Raw genomic sequence first — 20539 nt, 5'->3', positions numbered from 1 at the left:
TTAAGAAAACCTCACCTTCTTTTCTATAAAGCATTAAAACACTACACAAATTCATTAAATTAGGTTTGATATTTTTTCTAAACAAATTATAATACACTAGGAATTTATTTGATCTAAAATTTGGCCTTTCAATTAAACAGATATCACTTATAATTTTTTTATTATCATTTCTTGTATATTGCAAATCTTGGAGAATTGTAACAAATATAAAATGAATGTCTTTGGATTTTTCTTTGCTTATTTACTGTTGTTACGTAAGCTTTTGAAATTTCATTTATTCTTCATTAGAATTGTGCCCTTAATAACCCCAAGATTTGAATTGAAATTAGAAAAATGAATCAAATGAAAGTAAAGTTATTATAATGAATTGAATTATAATGCTTCATTTTTTTCGATCGTAAATCTTGTGTGAATATAATCTTTTTCGTTATCTTGTATTTGGTAGTATAAAAAAAATTAAAAGAAAACTATCTTACAACGTTCCTTATTTAGCTTGACTTGGGACAGAGACACAAAGTTGTTTTCTACAAACGCTTTGATTTTTTAGAGATGATCATTTTTTAAAAACCATTTTCTACAAACCATTTTTATAGAAAAATGTCTTATTTTCTTATGTTTGGTAGGAACCTTAAAATGATTTGAAAAATTATCTCTTGATTTTCCTTATTTAACTTTGCATTAGATAGCTTCGTGTGGATAGAGTTATTTTCCAAAAAAATGTTGGTGAAAACAACTATATCTCATGCCAAGTTAAATTTGGAAAGTTAAGGAATAATTTTACTTAGAAAATTTTTTATATATTACAAAATACAGAAAAATACAAAAAAGCTATTTTCACATTGACAAAGTTTAACTATAAAATTGGTTATAGCCTAAGGTTACAACCTTACTCAATGTCTTTTTATTTGAGGTGCATTTTGATAAATCTACTATTGGATTATATCTTTTTCTTATATTCTCCATACTTGCAAAATTTATAGAAAATTAAAAATTAATAGCTATGTCATCAAAGTTAAAAAAAATTTGTAGTTTAAAATTATGCATAATATATAAGCTAATAGATCATATAGTAAATAATATCCGATTGACACAAAATTTGATATGTGTGATGGTGTTATAAAAATGCTCCAACTCCAATACTCGTCCATATAGCTCGTCCTAAGGAAGTGATAGATGGCGTACGGCTTACTCGTCCAAAGGTAAGCTTGTCCGTCCATAAAGTTGGTCGGACAAGCTTACTGTGTCTTAAACATACTTGGAACTATTTTTGTTTCCCTACCAAGACTACAAATCCCTCCCTCAATTAACGGTTTTAGAAGATGAACCCCAAAAGATATAACTTCCTTGGTAGTTATGAAAGGTAGTTATGGAAGTTACCTGCGGATTCTCCGAACTCTACAACGATTGGAGAGATAACTGCCTCTGATAAACACTATATAAGGGTTCTTCTACAGAAAGGCATTCATTTGGACACTTTTCAGAGAATACTTCATTTTTACTTGGAATCACAAATCCACTGACTTTATCATCGGAGGACTTTTGGCCGATCTCCTCTGACTTAGTATTTGTATTTTCAGGCTCAAGCCCTAAGATCATCAACGCCCAAGACTTTCAACCTACTGATTTCCAAGGAATCATCAATGTGTATTAAGAGCGTAAAGAACATGTAATTCAACGATCGAATTTTCAAAATATGCAGTAATGTTTATTTTATTGAGTAATGTTTTAGCCTTAGGCTGTAACTAGTTTTGTAGCTAAATTTTTATTTTTTTCACATAATGTTTTCCATTGAAACAATCAATTTTTTTTTTCCATACTATTAATAACAGGATCCTCTATTTGGGTTTCATCATTTTGTGTATTAAAATATATTCACACAAAATTTTAAATTCTCTAAAATACTCCTATATTTTAGTTAAATAATTTTAAATTTAAAACACAAATTAGTTAAAAGAGTAATTTATTATTTTTAAAAAAGCTAATAAATTTTAAACTATTTCCTTTCTCTTCTTCAATCTAAATTATAACTTTTCATTTTAAATTCAATATTTCTAACTTTTAAACGATCATAAAAATTAAGATACTATTTCTATTTCACTTTTAAACATTATGACACTAAACCTAAAATAAAAATAAAAAAGTCTCATTTTATAACTCTATCTCTTTTTATTTATTTTTTATTTTTTTATACAAGATAGAAATTCTACTATAACCTAATTGAAATGTATATGTGTGTGAAACTTCCTCTTAAAAACTTGAACCCTAATTCTTATCATTTACACTCCACAAATACTTAAACTTATAGAGTGATTATTATGCCAAAGGTGCGTAGTGGTTCTATCTCATTTTAAAGTATCTAATTTTTTTTTTTTTTTTTTGTTGAGAAAATTTTAAAGTTGCTAATTGAACGTAGAAAAAGAAGAAGGTAAATTTGTATATATATATATATAAACAGTTTGGATCAGGTGGGTGGATACCATGACATAAAAAGCCCAAGTCACATAAAAAGCCCAAACCAAACCCGAACCCTAAAACCCCCCTCTCTCTCTTAAAACCCTTTTCTTTCTCGTTTTGTCACTCAAAAACCTCTTCAAAACCCCAACGAACAGCTCCCTCCTCCTCCTTCTCCTTCTCCTCTCACTCCAAAACCATCACATTCAGACCACACCTGCGTTTTCATTCAATACAGACAGAGAGCGCAAAAAGCAAAAAGCAAAAAGCAAAAGCAAAGATGTCACAACAAAAGCAAGAAGACAAGGAGCCGCCCTTTGTTCCCCAGTATTTCGGAACACAGCAGCCGAAACGGAACGTGAAGCCGAGGCCGATGCCGGCTCCGGAGGACCTCGAGCCGCTACGGGAGCTGTTCCGCCACCAAATCGAGTCGTTCGATTACATGGCGGACGCGGGTCTCTCGATCCTCTTCGACAGCATCAAGCCCGTCCAGATTCACGACTCCTTCTCCAACCGCAACCTCAAGATCTCCTTCGAGAACCCCAAGCTGTTCCCTCCAATGAAGGACCGGTCGTCCTCGTCCTCGGCTCTGTCCTCTTCCAAGTCCACGTTTCGCGAGTTCCTGTACCCTTACGAATGCAGGCAGTTCAAGAGCTCGTATACCGGGGCGTTGATGGCGGAGGTTTGCTTTCAGTACGACGACGGACCTGTCATTAGAGAGCGGTTCAATTTCGGACAGTTTCCAATCATGCTCAAGGTTCGTGCTCTGCTTCGTTTCGTTTCGTTTCGGGTTTTGTAAAATTCATGACATGAATTTTGTTGCTATGTGTGTGTATGTATGTTCATCATTACTAGGTTCATGCTCTGAGTGCTTTTGTTTGTATTTTTATGGATTAGTTAAAGAACTATGTGTCTATATGCTTGTTGATCACAAAAGACTCTACATTTTGGACTAGTTTGAGAGAGTTTGGATAGCCACAATACCCAAGTTTTTTTTTTTGGATAGATTAGAAAAAAATTGATTGAAAAAAAGACTACTTCATGCAAAAAAAGACCATGAAGCAGCGGACCTTAGATTTGAGTCTCCAAGCCTGATACCGATCAAATAAAGTTTGGTACGCGTGTTCCACTCCCTCTGTATACATCACATTGAACATAAAGGTGTCAAGTTCCATATAGTGGAAAAATGTTTTCCCAACCAGTTCCATGAAGCAGCGGAACATAGATTTGTTTCATTTTGTTTCGGGTTTTGTAAAATTCATGACATAAGTTTTGTTGCTTGTTTGGCTTTTTTTTATTTTTTATATATGGATTAGCTATGAACAATATATGTGTATGTTTATTTATCACAAAAGACTCTAAATTTGATTTGTTCATATGCTTTTGTTTGTTTGTTTTTATTTATTTATTTTATGGATTAGTTAAAAACTATGTGCCTATGCTTATTTATCACCAAAGACTCCAAATTTGATAAAATGGACTAGTTTGAGAGAGTTTGAATCGCTGCAATACATGTGTTCCTTTTTTTTATTTTTTTATTTTTTTGTTTGGCTACTTTATGCAAAAAGACCATGAAGCAATGACCATGGATGTGAGTCCCCAAGCCTGATACCTATCAAATAAAGTTCCTATGAATGAAGCAAGGAGCTGTCCTCCTGAGCTCTCCACATCCCCAAATGTACGCCTGTTCCTCTCCCTCCATATACACCACGTAAAACATAAAGGTGTCAAGTTCCACATAGTGGACTGATGTTTCTCCAGTCAGTTTCTCCATTCTATCAAAAGATCAATGATCAATAACTCTCTTAGGCATCACCCATGCAACTCGAAATGATCTTAAAGCAAAGCTCCACGACTGGTGGGCCCTCCCACAATGGATCAAAGATTCAAACGATAGTTCATTGATTCCCCCATTACACGGGCACATACAACACCAATCTACTATAGAAAAACCTCTTCTCCTTAAATTGTATGAAATGAGCATCTTTCCTTGTGCCACTTTCAAATCAAAAAAGGAAACTCTTTGAGAGGTCTTGACCCCCCAAGTACCTAGAGGCAGAGGAAGACCCCTTCAACACACCATAAAAGAATGAATCTCAAAAGTCCCCACTCTTCCTCAACTTCCGCCTCATTCAATCCCCACCATCAGTAGGAGGGATGTGAGACTCCTAAAGATGGATGAAAGCTGCCACCGAGTCCATCTTCCCATTATTAAAGTCACAATGGAACTGCACATCCCAACTCCTCCCCCCCCCCCCTTCTGCTGCCTCATCAATAAAGACTCAACAGAAGCCTCCCGATCAGTAGCATTCTCATACAAGATTGGAAAAGATTCTAAGAGGATGGTCGCTACACCAGCAGCCATGCCAAAACTGAACCCAATTCCCCTGACCAGCTTCATATCGGACATGTTTTGATCAGTACTTGCCTATTATACCTGCTTAAGGTTTGTGCTTTGTGTTTCGTTCTGGTTTTATAGAATTCATCACAATTTGTGGTTTTGTTTTGATTAGTTAACTTTGAGTGCTTGTTTGTTTATTCTGGTTTAGTTAAGAACTATATGTCTATGCTCATTTATCACAAAATGTGATATATTGCATGAATTTACGTAGTGATTATAGTTAAATATAATGGAAAGTTACAAAAACTAGCTTCAAGGGAACCAATGCCTTCAAATTTGATAAAATGGACACAAGTGTTTTCACATAATTAAAGTGCATATAACTTTATTGATTCAAGGCTAGAAATTGGGTACCACTAGTCTATAACACTACAACAATCAAGTCCTAAGAAGTAGCAGCAAATGGTGGAACAAACAACCAAAACAAGTGCACTAACGTTTCTACAAATTTAAACTAACTAATAAATAAAAGTAATGCTTGCACATAACAAGTGTGCCATAGGCTTTGGTGCTCTTTCATTGTGGGTTTGCTAGTGCACTTTTGTCTATATGTTAGTGGCTGTTGAGCAACTTTAGGTTGGCCCATCAGATGGGTACCTATTTCTGGTGGGGAAGGGGTATGGGTTGAGTTGAAGTAATATTTGGAGAATTAGAACTAAGTTTGTGATTCAAAGAACTCATGAGTGAATATATATATATATATATATATAACAGTGTAACTGCACAAAACGGCGTAACTTAAGAACCCAACTCATAGGGGGCATATGACAATTAATATATCACTTAATTTAGGTATATTTATTTATTAAGCATATCTTATGTTTATTTTAAGGTTTCAGAATAAATTAAAAGTATCAAAATCTTTAAAAATGTATCTGAAATTGAAGAAATTATTTACTTAATTTTTATCCTTCTCAACATATTGAGGATACACATGCAGGAGTGTCCCGTGCATGTTTGTGTCCAACATGTGAGCATGTGATTGACATGGATATGCCGTATTTTTGGAATGTCTGTGCTTAAGTATACAAGAGATGCACCAACAACTATTGTGTAAAATTTCACAGATTTATCATTTCAAATGAATTAGAAAAGGAAAGTTGTCATGAATTGATACCCATTCATATAAGGATCTAAGGAATATGAACTTCAATTCTTAAATTGATGTTTCATGACCCTCGATGTACATTGAGGGTTTCTGTCATTCCAAATACACCACATATGGAAATGATGAATTGCATTCCAAATGCCTATGCCATGATGCCTTCCAAAACAGCCTTGCCAACAAGCTAGTAAATCAATCTCACCGCTAGGCATTAGGCATCACAATGATGTCACTTCCTAAGATTATCCATGGTGAGGATTCTTCCCAAAGCTGTTTTCCAAGCAAAAATGGCGCTCTAAGTGGAGCCTTGGGCTTCCAAATACACCATGGGAAAGATGAACCGTCACAAAAGAAGTCTTACAAAGCTTTATCCAGACCCTAGAATTTCTTGGTCCTCATTGGATTTCATTACTATATAAAAAGACTTGACTTCAAACACACTATATTTGAATGGCTTCCAACACAATGTTGTTCTCTACATTTCTTCTTACTCTGGAGGAGTACAATAAATAATTTTTTTTATAAGAAATATTTCATTGATTTTTTTTGTTTTGTTTTGTTTTGTTTTGTTTTTTTTTTTTTTTTTGTTTTGTTTTGTTTTGTTTTGTTTTGTTTTGTTTTTTTTTTTGATTTGGAACATGATATTTTTTTTGTTTGGGGTTCATTAAGCTATGCCAAAAGGTGTTATGGATCTGTTAGCTAGTTGGAAAGGCAACTTTAGTGGGTAGTAATGGTAGGATTTGGAGTATGATTCCCCGTTGCCTCATGCAGGGCATTTGGCGGGAACGGAATGCTCGGACACTTGAGGGTTATGAAAGATTGGTTCATGACCTGAATTTATTATTCCTCAAGACTTTGTTTGTGTGGATACATGCTTCGGGTTTGTTTGAGTGGTAATCAAGTGTTCTTTTGTCGTATCTTTCCTCTACTTCATTTGCTCGAACTCATGTAGCCACCCCTTGCTTACTGTTATTTATTTTCCTTAGAGGGGTGTTTATTCATTTTTGAATGTTCTTTTATGTAAATTTGGTCTTTATAATATGTTGCAATGATTTTTTGTTTCATTTATGCAATAATTCAATTTTTTTAATGTGGAAATTTGTGAAGCAGCATTTTTCTAGAATTTAATTCATCCACCAATGAAGTCAGTAATTTAAAAAAAAAAAATTCACCGAACAAAAAGAGAAATTATTTTGATTTTTTGATCTCTTTAGTACCATTTGTTTGTTGTGATCTAACCTGTATCTTGTCATCCTATTCGGATGTTGGTATGAGTGTATATGCAGGGTTCAATACACGTTGTTGAATATAGTTATGCATAGTGCATACACATGAAGTTACATTTTGAATGCCTATGCTTTCGGTGCTCAATAAAGATAACAACACATAAATTGGTTGCTTGTTATTTAAATTAAGCCATACTGTATTTTATATGGTGGAATCACCTAAATTATCCTCTTCTTCTTTTTTCCATTCTGGTATTTCATGAATGTATTATATGCAGTCAAAGTATTGTCATTTGAGAGGTGCAGATCCCCAGAAACTAGTCTCTTGCAAAGAAGAACCATCAGAAATGGGCGGGTAAGTATTGTGATGTCCTTCAAAGTAATAAAAACATAGTGAATGCATTATCTTGCTTATGAAACTAATGAGAATATGGTTGCATTATCTTGCTTATGAAACTTAGACGTATATTAGTATATAGTTGCATCATATTGTCAATCAAAAGACTAGAATTTGCTAACATAGTGAATGCAAATAAGTTAAGTGTTTCTACAATTGTGCTGGAGATTTCAGTACCATTATAAATGTGATAAAAGCTTGAAATCTACTTATCGTGGTCTTTTAAGATTCAAGTATCAATCCCCGCCTATACCAAAAGCCGATTGGTGTCTTGGTTTGATGATAAAGAGCACAATCATTAAAAACGGACGCCATAGATTGAAACTCTAAAAAAAAAAAAAAGATTCAAGTATTATTTACTGTCGCATTTTTCTCAACTATGTTCTTCAGGGAGGAGAGTTTGTTAAAGATATTTATCAGTGTTTTTAAAAAAAAAAAAATTTAATTATATTTTTATAGTTTTTTTTTTTGTTTTATCTGAATATAATTCCTAGTTCATTAAATTTCTTCCCCCCCTAATTTTTCGTTGTTTCTATAGATACTTCATCTTGAATGGTCTTGAAAGAGTGGTTCGACTCTTAATATTGCCAAAGCGGAATTATGTAAGTGAGCCCTTTTGTCTTTTGCATATCTTTTGTGATAGTCAAGTGGGTGAAGGTGTTCGACCTTATATTATGGCTTGAGCTTGGATTTATTGTAATATTGGGAAGATCTAAAAAAAAACTTGAGCTAGTTAGTTGCTTTTTTTGTTTTTGATAGGTAATAGATATTTTCATTAAAAAAGTCCATCATGTTTATGATGATGAACATATTGTACTAGAAACAAATACAAACAAATCAAACAGAAACAGAAACAAGTTACACGAAATCAAAAACGGAAATACATTGTGTAAAACCCCGAATACGAGACCACCCAAACAATTTCCCAACTAGTTAGTTGCTTAATTTATGTTATTTTATGTTTGGTTAACATTGAAATTTTTGATGCATCAAGGATAGTTTTTGAAGTGAATCAGTACTTTTTTTGATGTAATCTTTTTCTCTTTTTTATTTTTATTTTTAAAAATTTTCCACCTTACTAATAAATATTGCATAGCTGAAGTAAGCTGTTTTTGATCCAGCCAATGAGTATGGTGCGGAATTCATTTAGTGATCGCAGAGAAGGATATACCGATAAAGCAGTTGTCATAAGGTCCTCTCTTCATACTATGCCAGTGGAGTATCTTCTTGTCTTATTTACATATCTAATTTTTATGTTCCTATCAGATATCTCATGCTGATTTAGTAGGATAACTGAGGATTTAAATATGGATTTATTTTGTGTAATTTTGAAATATGATAATCTAATTTGACAGCTTATTCTTGTATATAGAATTTTAAAGATACCACAATATAGAATTCTGTAGATGCGTATAGCTGTGACATTTATTTACAAATTTTTGGTCCAATAATTTCACATTCTTATTTATATATAAGTCTCACTTATGTAGGGTGAAATATGATATCTAAGCCTGTCACCAAGTTCATTCATCCTACCCTGATTCTGTGAAAAAGAGCTTTGAAACTAAAATTTCTGGTTGATGTCCAGCTTTTTAGCTAATAAAATTTCTAAGAAAGAAGATATTATAAGCCTGTAATCACCCTAGGGTTCCTGGGAGTCAGTAGTTAGGATTTTGCATTTCACACCCTAGGGGTGACACTTCAGGGTTCAGACATTCACTTGAAGTAATAGTAATTGGATTCTGATCCTTGTTCATATTTTGACAAGAAAACTAAGAGACCCAATAAACTTGGGGGACGAGCACGTATACTCGGACCTAATATGAGATTAAAAACAAATGTCACATTGGACAAGGGCCATAAATGATAAAGCCCTATTGAACCACAAGATAGGTCCAACGTAGTATACCACCAATGTATGGTATACCTTTGCCTAACAACTTCAAAATTTAAAACTAATAGCGTTGCAGCTCCAACATATATCATCATTCCTGCAGCCAACTGTAAGACCAGAAAGATCTCCCCAATTAATGCATTTGATGTCATTCTGTTTGTGAGCTCTTGCGCAAAAAATAAAACAATGAAAACAAATTCTTTTGCATCAACTTTGCTGTACTTAATGGCTATTGAATTCCCCTAAGAGGCATGTGTTAGGTAGGCAATTAGATTGTAAAATAGAAAACAGATTTAAGAACAATTAAGTCTTAAACAAGAAGTTGACCATGGCCTAAAAGGATAATACTTAAGTACAATTCCTAGGGTGCAGTACATTAGGTTCCCCAATTAAATTCAAACACATAGCTGTATTGAATTAATTGTCCTAAGAAAATATTACACTGTTTGTGCTTCATTGGTCAATGCAACCATGCATTTGAATTTAATTAAAGAGCCTAATGTAGTGTACTTAAGTTTTGCCCAGCCCAAAATACATCATTGATTTACCTCTAGAATGAGAGTCAAATGTGTCAGACTACTAAAATTTGTAATCTTTTCTTTTCCTGCACCAGCCTGACCCCCCTAAAAAGTCATTTCATTTAATTTTTTCCCCGAATAGACAACAATAAGGCAATGCAATGAACTTTTAATAACCTCTCTTTGTCCTGCCTAGCTATTTGAAAGGGAAGGCTTTGCCCAAGAGAGTGGTTGTTATTTTTTTTAGCGTTTGTTAGTAAACTTTGGAGTTTGAGCAATTGAATGCCTTTTGTTTTTTGGTTTTTCCTTTTCCTTTTTAGCTCTTGGTTCATTCCTCTGTTTTTAGATAGTTCAGTTAGGACCCAAGTTTTAAGTGGGACATTTACAAGTCTTTTGAGATTGAATTGTCACTAATGACAAAGGTTTTTTTTTTTTTTTTTGCATGAACATCTTTGTTACATTAAGTGTTTCAAGTGCACATATTATCAAAAAATTCTTGCTTTTAGGTACCTGGTTCTTCTCTAACCGTTACCTATTTTTTTGGCCTGTTTTCTCATTTGAGGTATCATAAATACAAAGTTTCATTTCAGTTTCTGTGATATGCATGTTAATGATTAGATCCCTTTTTCTATGTTGATTATGAAATAGTGTCATATTAGTAATGTTTCTTTGTGGACATGGATGGAATTCCCATTATTGTTAATAGTCAACCAACAAAAAATCCCTTTGTTGTGTCAGCTTTCACAAATTATTGCTTATTTACTCGTTTTCACTTTGTGGTTGTGATTGCTTTTTAATTGTCATTTCAGGTGTGAAAGAAAAAATCAGTCTTCAGTATCAGTCAAATTGTATTACCTTCGTAACGGAAGTGCAAGACTTGGATTTTGGTAAAGCTATGCTTGGGTCTAAGAAACTAACTTTTTTGGCTTGTGATTTTGAACGTGCCTAATTAATTTGTCCTTATATTTTATTTTATAGGATACAAGGGAGGGAGTACTTGCTTCCTGTAGGCGTTGTTCTAAAGGTGGGGTTTGTTGCATGCAATTTCTTTCAGATATCCTTGGGCCTTTTGCATTTTGTGGAATGATTCTATTTTATGAATAACGCTTTCCAGTTATTAAGGAATGTGATTTTTGCTGAAGCAGATGCATGTTCTTCATATCAACTACCCTTCTCATGGTGATTCAACCAGTCACTAAGTTCAGCAAAGTTGATGCAAAAGAAGTTCTTTTAATTTTTTCACTTAAGATTTCAAGCCCAGGCTCATTAGGCTAATATTAGTACACTAATCCTGTTTGTAAAATATGACCTTCCTACCTTTTGTATGGATCAAAGTTTGGTTTACCAACATATTCTTTTTATAAATTGACACTATCCACATGAGGTCTACTCCGTTAGTATACCTAAAATCCACTGTAACTTGCACTTGCATATGACGTTTTTTGAGAAAAGTGATACTTTTTTGACCAGTAATTTGGAAAAATGACACTTTGAATTCATTTGTGTGTGTGTGTGTGTTTAAATTATAAGTTGCAGTTTCAAATATAATGACATATTTTAGGAGATACTAATTGAGCATTAGGTGAGCAAAGTGCCACATTTGAACCATGGGATTAGGGGTTTGGCTTGTTTTGTGGTGACCAATTACAACCTTTCCTATAAATGGATGGGGTGGAGGGGAATTTTTATTTTATAACCCAACCTGCATTCAAGGTGAGGGGTAGGTTTTGTCCTCCATGCCTTTCGTGGATATGATTGTAAGTATAAATAAGTGTGATATCTATACATGTGTACATAACTATTTCTTAGGGTAAAAAATTTCCATGGGGCAAGGACTTCTATTTCCAAGTGTTGTTAACATCGGGCTTGGGCTAGCACATGGGCGATCCTTAGCCCGCTGGCAGTGGTCTTGTAAAGCTTATGACAGAGATTGTTTCTTTGTGGTAAAAGACAACAATAACAGTATACAAAACATTTGTGATATTTTATTGTAATTCTAGTGTACTTACTGTTAGGAACAATCCTAGACATCAAATATAGGCTATAGTGTCTTTTTGAGTGAAAAGGAATTATGGAAGGTGCTAAAATGTAATATGAACTTCCCCATTTATATGATGGGCATATTGAGAAATTTTAGCCATCCATTCAAATATTAAAAGCTGTGTGAAAGTGCTTTCCTTTGGCAATGTAGCTTAGGCCTTTCTCTCTCTCTCTGTGTTTTAGGTTCTGATGTTTGGAGTCTTTTGTTTTGTTTGGTTTTTTGATGAATGGATTAGTATTATTATTATTTTTCATTTGAGCTACATTTCTGTTCCCCATTTTTCTTTCATATTTCTTGCCATCCACCACCAGGAATCGATTTTTTGTTCATTCTCTCTTTGGTTAGTCCTATGGATTGATCTAATCCTTGATAGCAGCTCATATTAGCTCTTTATGAGAAGATACAGATTTCAAGGGATGCCTTTAAAATTGCCTTTATTTTATTGTTTTTCCTAAAATTTAATTTCTACTTTACAATTTCTTATTTACCAAAACACGGACTACAATTTTCTTTTCTTTTTATTTTTGTTAGTTTGCATGTCTGTGAGGTCCATCTTGGTTTAATAAATAAATAATTAACCATCATTTAAGATTGACATATGCTTCCATTCATGGAGGTAAATAAATTGCTATCTCTTGTATTGTTTAATATGTATTTTTCCCTTTTTGATTCCTCTATTTTGTTCTTAATTATAAAATGCTCGTCAGCTCTTAATCTTTGTGTTATGCCAATAAAATAAAATTTATTGAATGGCCCAATTGTTTTTACACAACATTTATGCAGTTAGGGTGCCAATATGCCAAAGTTTTTAATGAATTAGTTTTCGAGAAGCTTGTTGACATTCTTCAACAAATTTGAAGAGTTAGTATGGAGTGAATATTTGCAATAACCTTATGAATTTTTTTAAAATATTTTTATTTTTAAGCATGAGATAGACTTTTATGTAATGTGTATTTTTAGTTCTATTTTGTGGTTGGCCTATTGTATTATCATGCACAATTGCTTATTTATTTATATCTGTTATGTTGGTCTAATGGATTTGCATATTTTAATAAACAGGCTCTTGTTGACACGACTGATCATGAAATTTATGTGAGTTTGACGTGCTGCTATAGTGAGCGAGATGAGATGGAAAAGGGTGCTGTTGGCACTCAGCTTATGGGTGAAAGGGCAAAAATTATTCTTGATGAAGTTCGTGATCTGTCTCTTTTCACTCGTCTTCAATGTCTAGAGCATATTGGTACTTGCTATGGGATATTGCATTTTCAGTATTGATTTTAAATAATAATTATATAAGTTAACCTTGGTTAATGCTAAATTAGGAGAGCATTTCCAACCTGTTATGGAGGGACTGGAAACCAAAAATTATTCTGATGTAAGTCATGATTTGTTTCCTGTTACACTTTATTCTATCCTGAAATAGAATTAGGGTAAAAATTACTTTGCACGCAGAACCTGAAGTGTAACTACTATATAATTGTTTTCTCTGTTAATTGGTTTCATCTTTCCTTTCTTGGCAGGTTGCTGATTCTGTTCTTGAAGACTACATATTTGTTCACCTTGATAACAATTATGACAAGTTCAATCTGCTCATGTTAGCCATTCTCTCTTTCCCCTCTTATGTTTCTCTTTCCCAACACAATGGTGCTGCCTTTTGTCTCACAGATTAATTTGTATTTGGCTTCTTTTCCTTAGCTTTATGCTGCAGAAACTTTTCTCACTTATAGATCAGACATCTGTACCAGACAACTCAGACTCCTTGCAGAATCAGGAAGTCTTACTCCCCGGTCATCTGATTACCATTTATCTCAAGGTAAAAAACTGAACGGCTATGTTCCATAGGAAGTTTTCTAGTATAACGTATGATTGCAACCATTTTTTTAATTAAATGCATTGCATCCATATCATTTTGTTATCTTCTACTGTTTGAAGACTCAAGCTTTTGACTACTCTAATTCCACTTCAACTCAAACAGATTCCCTAACCTGATCAAGTTGTAATGTCTATTGGTAACAACTTAAATGTCTTTTTATTTGGGGAATATTATATTTTTTAAATGAAAACGTTTATCTTTTACCCTTCCTCTGTTTGATGTGGGATTTTGAATAATGTGTCTGTGTCCTTGCAGCACTTATTGCAATGATGTGTTTTTAACATTTTGGTTAAAATATAGTGCTAAGAAATTCACAACCCTGAATATTAGAATTATATGAACAAGTCTTGGTATAGAAACCCAGTGCCTATTATGCAACTGTTATCATCTCTCTCTTTATACTATGTTGTCATCTTTTGTGGCATATCTTTTCATAAAATATTCATTTATGGATAAAGGAACATTCCCTCATTTTGCCATAGTATGGGCCTTGAATTTGTGCCATACTGCTTACTCATATTAATTTATCACCATATTTTGCTGATGCATTGTACACAGGTTGTCATGGTCATCCGATGAACTTTTCTTGCATTTTTATAATGATTCTCATGCCTGCTAATTTAATTTTTTTCCAGTGTTTTATGAGTTTTGGTTGTATATACTGTTTTTTTGACTTTATATATTTTGTGATTTCTAGGAAAAGCTAGAAGATTGGCTGCGCAAGGCAAAAAAGTCTCTTCAAGATGAGATCAATAAAAAGAGCAACATCAACAACAAGGGCAGCAACAACAAGAACAAAAGTTTTGATTTTTGCAGCTGTATGTTATATTTTTGAGTGCCTAAAGAATTGCCATCTCTTTTCTCCTCTTCTTTTTTATTCCCTTCTCTTGATTTCATTTCCATATGAAATGTGTCTCAAATGTCAGGGCAGCATCCCTTTTTTGATTCTTCTTGAGATGCTTGATCTTTGTAATTTTCCATTCATAACAGTTGGGGTATATCTTTTTTGCTTCCTGTGTACTTGGGTGCATCCCTTTTGCATTTAATTAATGATTCATTTACTTAAAAAAAGTGTCTCAACAAGTGTAGCTAGCTGTGGATGTATTCTTTGGATTATTTTCAGGGCTGATAGGAATAGATTTGTGGGTTATTCAATGTGTTGTTGAGATGTTTTCAGAGTGAGTTGTTGGCATAATGTTTGGTGTGGAACTCAACTGTTGAAGGTGTTATATCCCAAATTGTATTCTTTATCTGTGGAGAAGGATGTTTTTGTTCACTCCTGTTTGGAGGTGCTGAAGAGGAGACAAGCTCACAGTTTGTGGATATTAATTTTGACTTGATCTTATGATTGGAATCAGTAATCATTTGAATTGTTCTTTGATACCTTGTATCCCAAAATCCTAAGAGGTATGGGCCAATATAGATTGAGTTGGAGACTTAAGGGATGATAAGTTTGATATTTGTACCCATGAGGCTTTAAGATGCTCTGTAGTGGCTTTTCCTTGGAGGAGTGAATTATGTGCAATGCTCCCAAAAGATTGGCTTTCTTTGTTTGGACTGTAGTGTGGAGCAAAATACATACATGTGATAATCTTATGAGGGGGTACACCTTTGGTAAATAGGTGTTGTACGTCCAAAGATAGAGGTGAAACAAGTGGACAGCTCACTAATTCATTGTGTTTTTGCTAAAGGGTTGTGATCCTCTGTTTTTCCATGATTGGAGTTCTTTGGGTGTTACCTTAGCATGTTGTGGATATATTCACTGGGTGGATGGTTGATGTTAGTATTCATGGTAACTCATTTGCTTGGATGATAGCTCCATTGTGTTTAATGTGGGCTACATGGAGGGGGAGGAATAACTACATTTTTAATGGTGTGTGGACTTCGGTTGTGGTGTTGGAAAATTAGGTTTTCAGTGTTGTTTGAGTGGTGCTATACACTTGGAAATTATGATGAGCGTTTGATTGTAGATTTAATAGGCTTTCTTTCTTTGAGTGCCTAATGTTTTATCTCTTTTTTGTGTGGGTAATTTTAAGGAATCTTAGTATTTTTGTCTACATTTTTTTTAGTGCAATTAATGAATAATTTTATTCTGATACTTGTTGATTATATTAAATCATCAGACATTTTTAGTTTTATGGCCATAGTTGTCTGTTTTTTTTTTTTTTTTCTCTCTCAATTAATGCCTGAATTTGATTTTTAAGAAGAATCAAGTTAAACACATGTTGATAATCATCCATCCTTTTGAATTGAATTTGAATTACTGTTTATTGATTCTTTAAATGCAGAGAAAATTGTTTATAATTGAATTACGTTTTTAAAGTTGCTTCTTAGCATGTATTGTAATTGTTTTACTGATATTGAAATGCAGCCTAAGGAAGTTTTCTCATCATATAATTTAAGGATTTATATGATGTATGACTTTTTTGTTCATTTTTTTTTTCTTTTTATTGTTAAGTTATACACGGCACCTAGTTTTGAATAACGAATTCTCTCCACTCATTATTTAGGGGAGGATGAAGTGCTGTTTGAGCTAGAGCTCATTGGCAGTTTTTTATACTTATTTCTCCCAATTTTTTTTCTATACCTGTCATGTTCTCCGCTGCTTCTTCTGTGTGTAGGAAAGGGTAACACTGCATATGCAATTAAGGATTTAGAGCTGTTAATGTCTTTAGAGGTCTAGCCTTGGTGCGTGCCTTACACCAAGAGTGACAGGTTGTAGGTATGAGTCTGGAAATCAGCCTCTCAAAAAAAATTGGGGATAAGGCTGCTTATTATGACCTCTCTCAAACCTCACAAAAAGTGGGAGGTTTGTGCACTAGGTATGACTTGTTAATGTCTTTGCTTATTTCCTTGGAGGAGTTGTGGGGGCAGGACAACCCTAGTATTCTTGCCTCTCTGCTCTGTGCATGTGCTTGTATTTTCTTTCTTTATCCTCCTTTGTTTGAGGAGTTCTTTTTTCCTTTATCCTTGTTTTGCGCTTGGTAGATGGGGGTGAGAGTAAATAAAAAGATGGGGAAGAAGAAAAAGGTAGATTTAAGGTGTTCTTTTTATAGCTAGTATGTAGTAATAAGTGGTCTTGGCTCTTGACAAGTTTGTACTTTTTCCTTGGTCGTGGAAATGTTGCCATTGATTGGCGGTGAACACTTCCTCATATTGATGATTAATCGATTGTTAAATATACAATGAAATCTCCTCCACTTGTAAGAACAAGATTTGGGGGGGGGTGGTCAAGGTCACGGGCCCCTTGTACCTTTTTAACTTACTAATAAAAACCATCTCCTGGCATCCTTTCTCATGCAGTGCAGGAGAACAATGCCACAATAAAAGGTTTGCTTATGATTGATTGTTTTGATATTATAACACTATCTTCTCATTTGAACATTAATTTTAGGTTTACCCTGAAGTGAATTTATCAATTTAGACATTCAGAAATTTATCTTTTGGTATGGTGTTCTACATGACTAAGACAATAACATAGCATGCCAAGACCCTTGTAGCACAATGGTATTTCTTGGTTTCCTTGATAAGGAGAACCAAGGTTTGAATCCCTCTCCCTTACACTTGTTTTAACAATTGAAATTATATAAAAAAAAAAGGTAAATAACAGAGCATGCATTTTGCTTAGAATATTGCACAGAAGGTTATTTATATTTTAATTTAGACAGTATTCACTTATTATTTTACTCATTAAAAAAAAGACAGTATTCATTATGCGTTATTATTCTTTCAAGACTTAACATTTCCATCTTCTTTCATGGATAATGCAGTAGCTGATGTCAAGAAGATTTTGGATAAAAATCCTGTGAAGCAAATCAGTTCTTCTGTTGAAAACTTGTTAAAAACTGGAAGACTGATTACACAAACAGGTCTAGATTTGCAGCAGGTATTGACTTACTGGTGATCATTTTTGTTTTAACATTCATAAATTGAACTGTTTCTTCTTCATTCTCTGTTCGTGATAGTTTTTGTTTATGCTCAGCTCTGTTTGTTATAGTTGTCATGCATAAAAGATGCATCAACCTAAACTTTCAGTTGCTACTTAACAAGGTGGAGTGTTCCATCTTGCTAAACCAGCTATACACATCTTGTTCCTGGTTGAGCTCATTAGGAGATTATGCTTACATACAGTGTTACATGGACTAGGGTACAGTGCAGGGTGTGAGCAAGTTGTGATGTGTGACTCTTCTGGTGCCCACAATGTAGGATATGGAGACTTAGCCTTGACCAAAAACATTAAAAAAAAAAGAATATACATGTTATGGTATAAGTCCATGTTTTTTTGGATTGATTCAAATGCACACACATGGGCTCAGCCAAGAAAAAAGCTATAGCCCAAGTCAATGTTTGGTTTTTTGGTTGAGTCTGTGTATGTGCAAGTTATTCTAAACATGGATGACTGTATTTTTGTGATTTAAGTCTAAGTACACACTTACATGATTAAAAAGTGAAGCAATGTGTTCATTGTTTGGTTGCAGCTGTGGAATTAGAATGTAGAGTTAGTAAATTTTGTTTGAAATATTGAAGAACTAAGTTTGAAAATGAAAGACTAAAAAAAATGAAATTTTGATATTTTAATATTTGTTCTGATATTCTTATTTAAATTATAATATTTTTTGATAAGTAACATAAAGATTTTATTAAAAAAATAACACAGCCCAGTACGTAGGAAATGTACTAAAGGGGCAAAAACATCAAGAAACCAAGTTACAATGATCAAGCAAAACTGGGAGGGAAAAACAAGAAAAAATGGTAAAACTAAACACCATTCGAGAAGAGTAAAAAAGACAAAAGACTTTAACTCAAGATTGGATTGTTCGCAAACTGAACACCAATTTTTCCTTTATTGCCCCCATCCCCCTTCTCTTCTTCTTTGGATATTTCTTGTCCTTCAAGGTTATACCTCATTTCGCCTACTTCTTGACTCTGTAAAATAAGCCAAATTTTACCATTAGGAAAAAAAATGTTCAGTTCACCTCTATCAGGTGCTTGCGTGGGCTTTGTGCTTTGCGCCTAGGCTCCAAGAGGCCTTTGTTCTTAAGTTTGCCTTGTGCTTTTACCAACATTGGTCCCAAGTAGCCTTGGAATAAGAGAATTAGTTTTGGGGCACCTTCTAATGGTCAAATAGGTGCTGCCATGGTTTCCATCATTGGATCTTAAATCATGTTGTACACTGTTTTTCTCTCTAGACCATATTCAACTCATTACATGAGCATCTGGCTTCCTAGTCATTTTGAGCAAAATAATGATTCCATTTCCTATTTTAAGTACTAAACTTTTATTAATATAGATGCGTTGCGACTTTATTACATAAAATCTTCTGTTTGCTTGGGAAACTTAATCTTTTATATGTAAAATATCAGAATGTTGAAAATAAATAAAAACATACTGTTCACTTTTATCTGGTTACCGTTGTCTCTGTAAATCTTTTGAAAGTTTGCTATTTTTTTTAAATATATATTAAAGTAGGATTATTCTTTTTGTATTTTGTTTTGCTTTGCTAGAGGGCAGGCTTTACGGTTCAGGCAGAAAGGCTTAATTTCTTACGTTTTATTTCGCATTTTCGTGCTGTTCATCGAGGGGCTTCATTTGCTGGACTTCGCACCACAACTGTGCGGAAGTTGCTACCTGAGTATGTATTTATTGGCTAACGTAATCAGTCAGTTAACATGTATTTCATCTTGTTTTATATATTTTTATATTTATTTTTGTTTGTAGATCTTGGGGTTTTCTTTGCCCCGTGCACACACCTGATGGGGAGCCATGTGGCTTGCTGAATCATATGACTAGCAACTGTCGTAAGTTCATATATTTACTTTTTTTTTTTAATTATTTATTTATTTTTTATAATGAAATTATATATTTCTTAGATTCTATGTCCTTTATCTTTATGACTAATATGGTGCCATCCTGCCCATATATGACTAATTATGACTATTATATGATACTACGTGTAAATAATGTTGAGAGTGATATGAATATGTTATATATCATTTTGTTTGAATTAACTATGTATTTACCTTTTGTGTCTGGTGATTTTTTAAATTAGAAGCTTGATATATAGAATTGGGTTACTTTTGGATGCTTTGTTTTCTAATTAAGTTAAAATTAAAATTATTTATTAATTAAAAAAACTAATATTCAAGATGATGTTTGCAAATGAGCTATAGTTCAAATCGCACTTGGTTCTCTCTCAATAATGGGATGGAAGCTAAGGTCCTGGGTTCAAGATCCATGCTGTTTTGTTTATCAGCATTCCTATCCAAATGAATGTTCCTTCTAAGAAGAGTCTTATACTATCTTCTATTTTTCAGGAATTACATCTTTCTTTGATTCTCAAGGAAATATCAGAGATTTTAAGAAAATAAGAAAGACTATTCTCAGTGTTTTGATTGCGGTTGGAATGACACCTTCACTGCCAAAGCTAGTTCAAGCTGGCCCTCCCGAAGTTCTTTCTGTCCTTTTAGATGGTCGTGTTGTTGGTTCTTTACCTTCCTCTATGGTTGAGAAAGTTGTGGGTCACTTACGGAGATTAAAAGTTTCAGCTAATTCAATGGTTTGTTCATGATAAATTTTCCTTGCCTTTTCTTCCCATATGTTCCTTGGATTTATCGCTAATATGTGCATACTATA

General features: G+C 33.6%; 1 protein-coding gene across 1 annotated transcript in view; it reads left to right on the top strand.

Annotated features, from left to right (window-relative positions):
* Positions 1 to 2560: 2560 nt before the first annotated feature.
* Positions 2561 to 20539, top strand: part of LOC115987108 (DNA-directed RNA polymerase I subunit 2) — a 31382-nt gene continuing 13403 nt past the window's right edge. Inside the window, exons 1-15 of the mRNA XM_031110574.1 lie at positions 2561 to 3208; positions 7462 to 7538; positions 8119 to 8182; positions 8702 to 8772; positions 10802 to 10879; positions 10971 to 11016; positions 13093 to 13273; positions 13356 to 13408; positions 13554 to 13627; positions 13729 to 13846; positions 14604 to 14724; positions 17677 to 17792; positions 19411 to 19538; positions 19625 to 19704; positions 20221 to 20462. Of these exons, the coding sequence (XP_030966434.1) occupies positions 2732 to 3208; positions 7462 to 7538; positions 8119 to 8182; positions 8702 to 8772; positions 10802 to 10879; positions 10971 to 11016; positions 13093 to 13273; positions 13356 to 13408; positions 13554 to 13627; positions 13729 to 13846; positions 14604 to 14724; positions 17677 to 17792; positions 19411 to 19538; positions 19625 to 19704; positions 20221 to 20462 (1926 nt within the window). The 5' untranslated portion in view covers positions 2561 to 2731. The remainder of the gene's footprint in view (positions 3209 to 7461; positions 7539 to 8118; positions 8183 to 8701; positions 8773 to 10801; positions 10880 to 10970; positions 11017 to 13092; positions 13274 to 13355; positions 13409 to 13553; positions 13628 to 13728; positions 13847 to 14603; positions 14725 to 17676; positions 17793 to 19410; positions 19539 to 19624; positions 19705 to 20220; positions 20463 to 20539) is intronic.

Source organism: Quercus lobata, chromosome 4 (assembly GCF_001633185.2).
Source record: "Quercus lobata isolate SW786 chromosome 4, ValleyOak3.0 Primary Assembly, whole genome shotgun sequence".
Lineage (NCBI taxonomy): Eukaryota > Viridiplantae > Streptophyta > Magnoliopsida > Fagales > Fagaceae > Quercus > Quercus lobata.
This window is presented reverse-complemented; position numbering and strand designations above follow the sequence as displayed.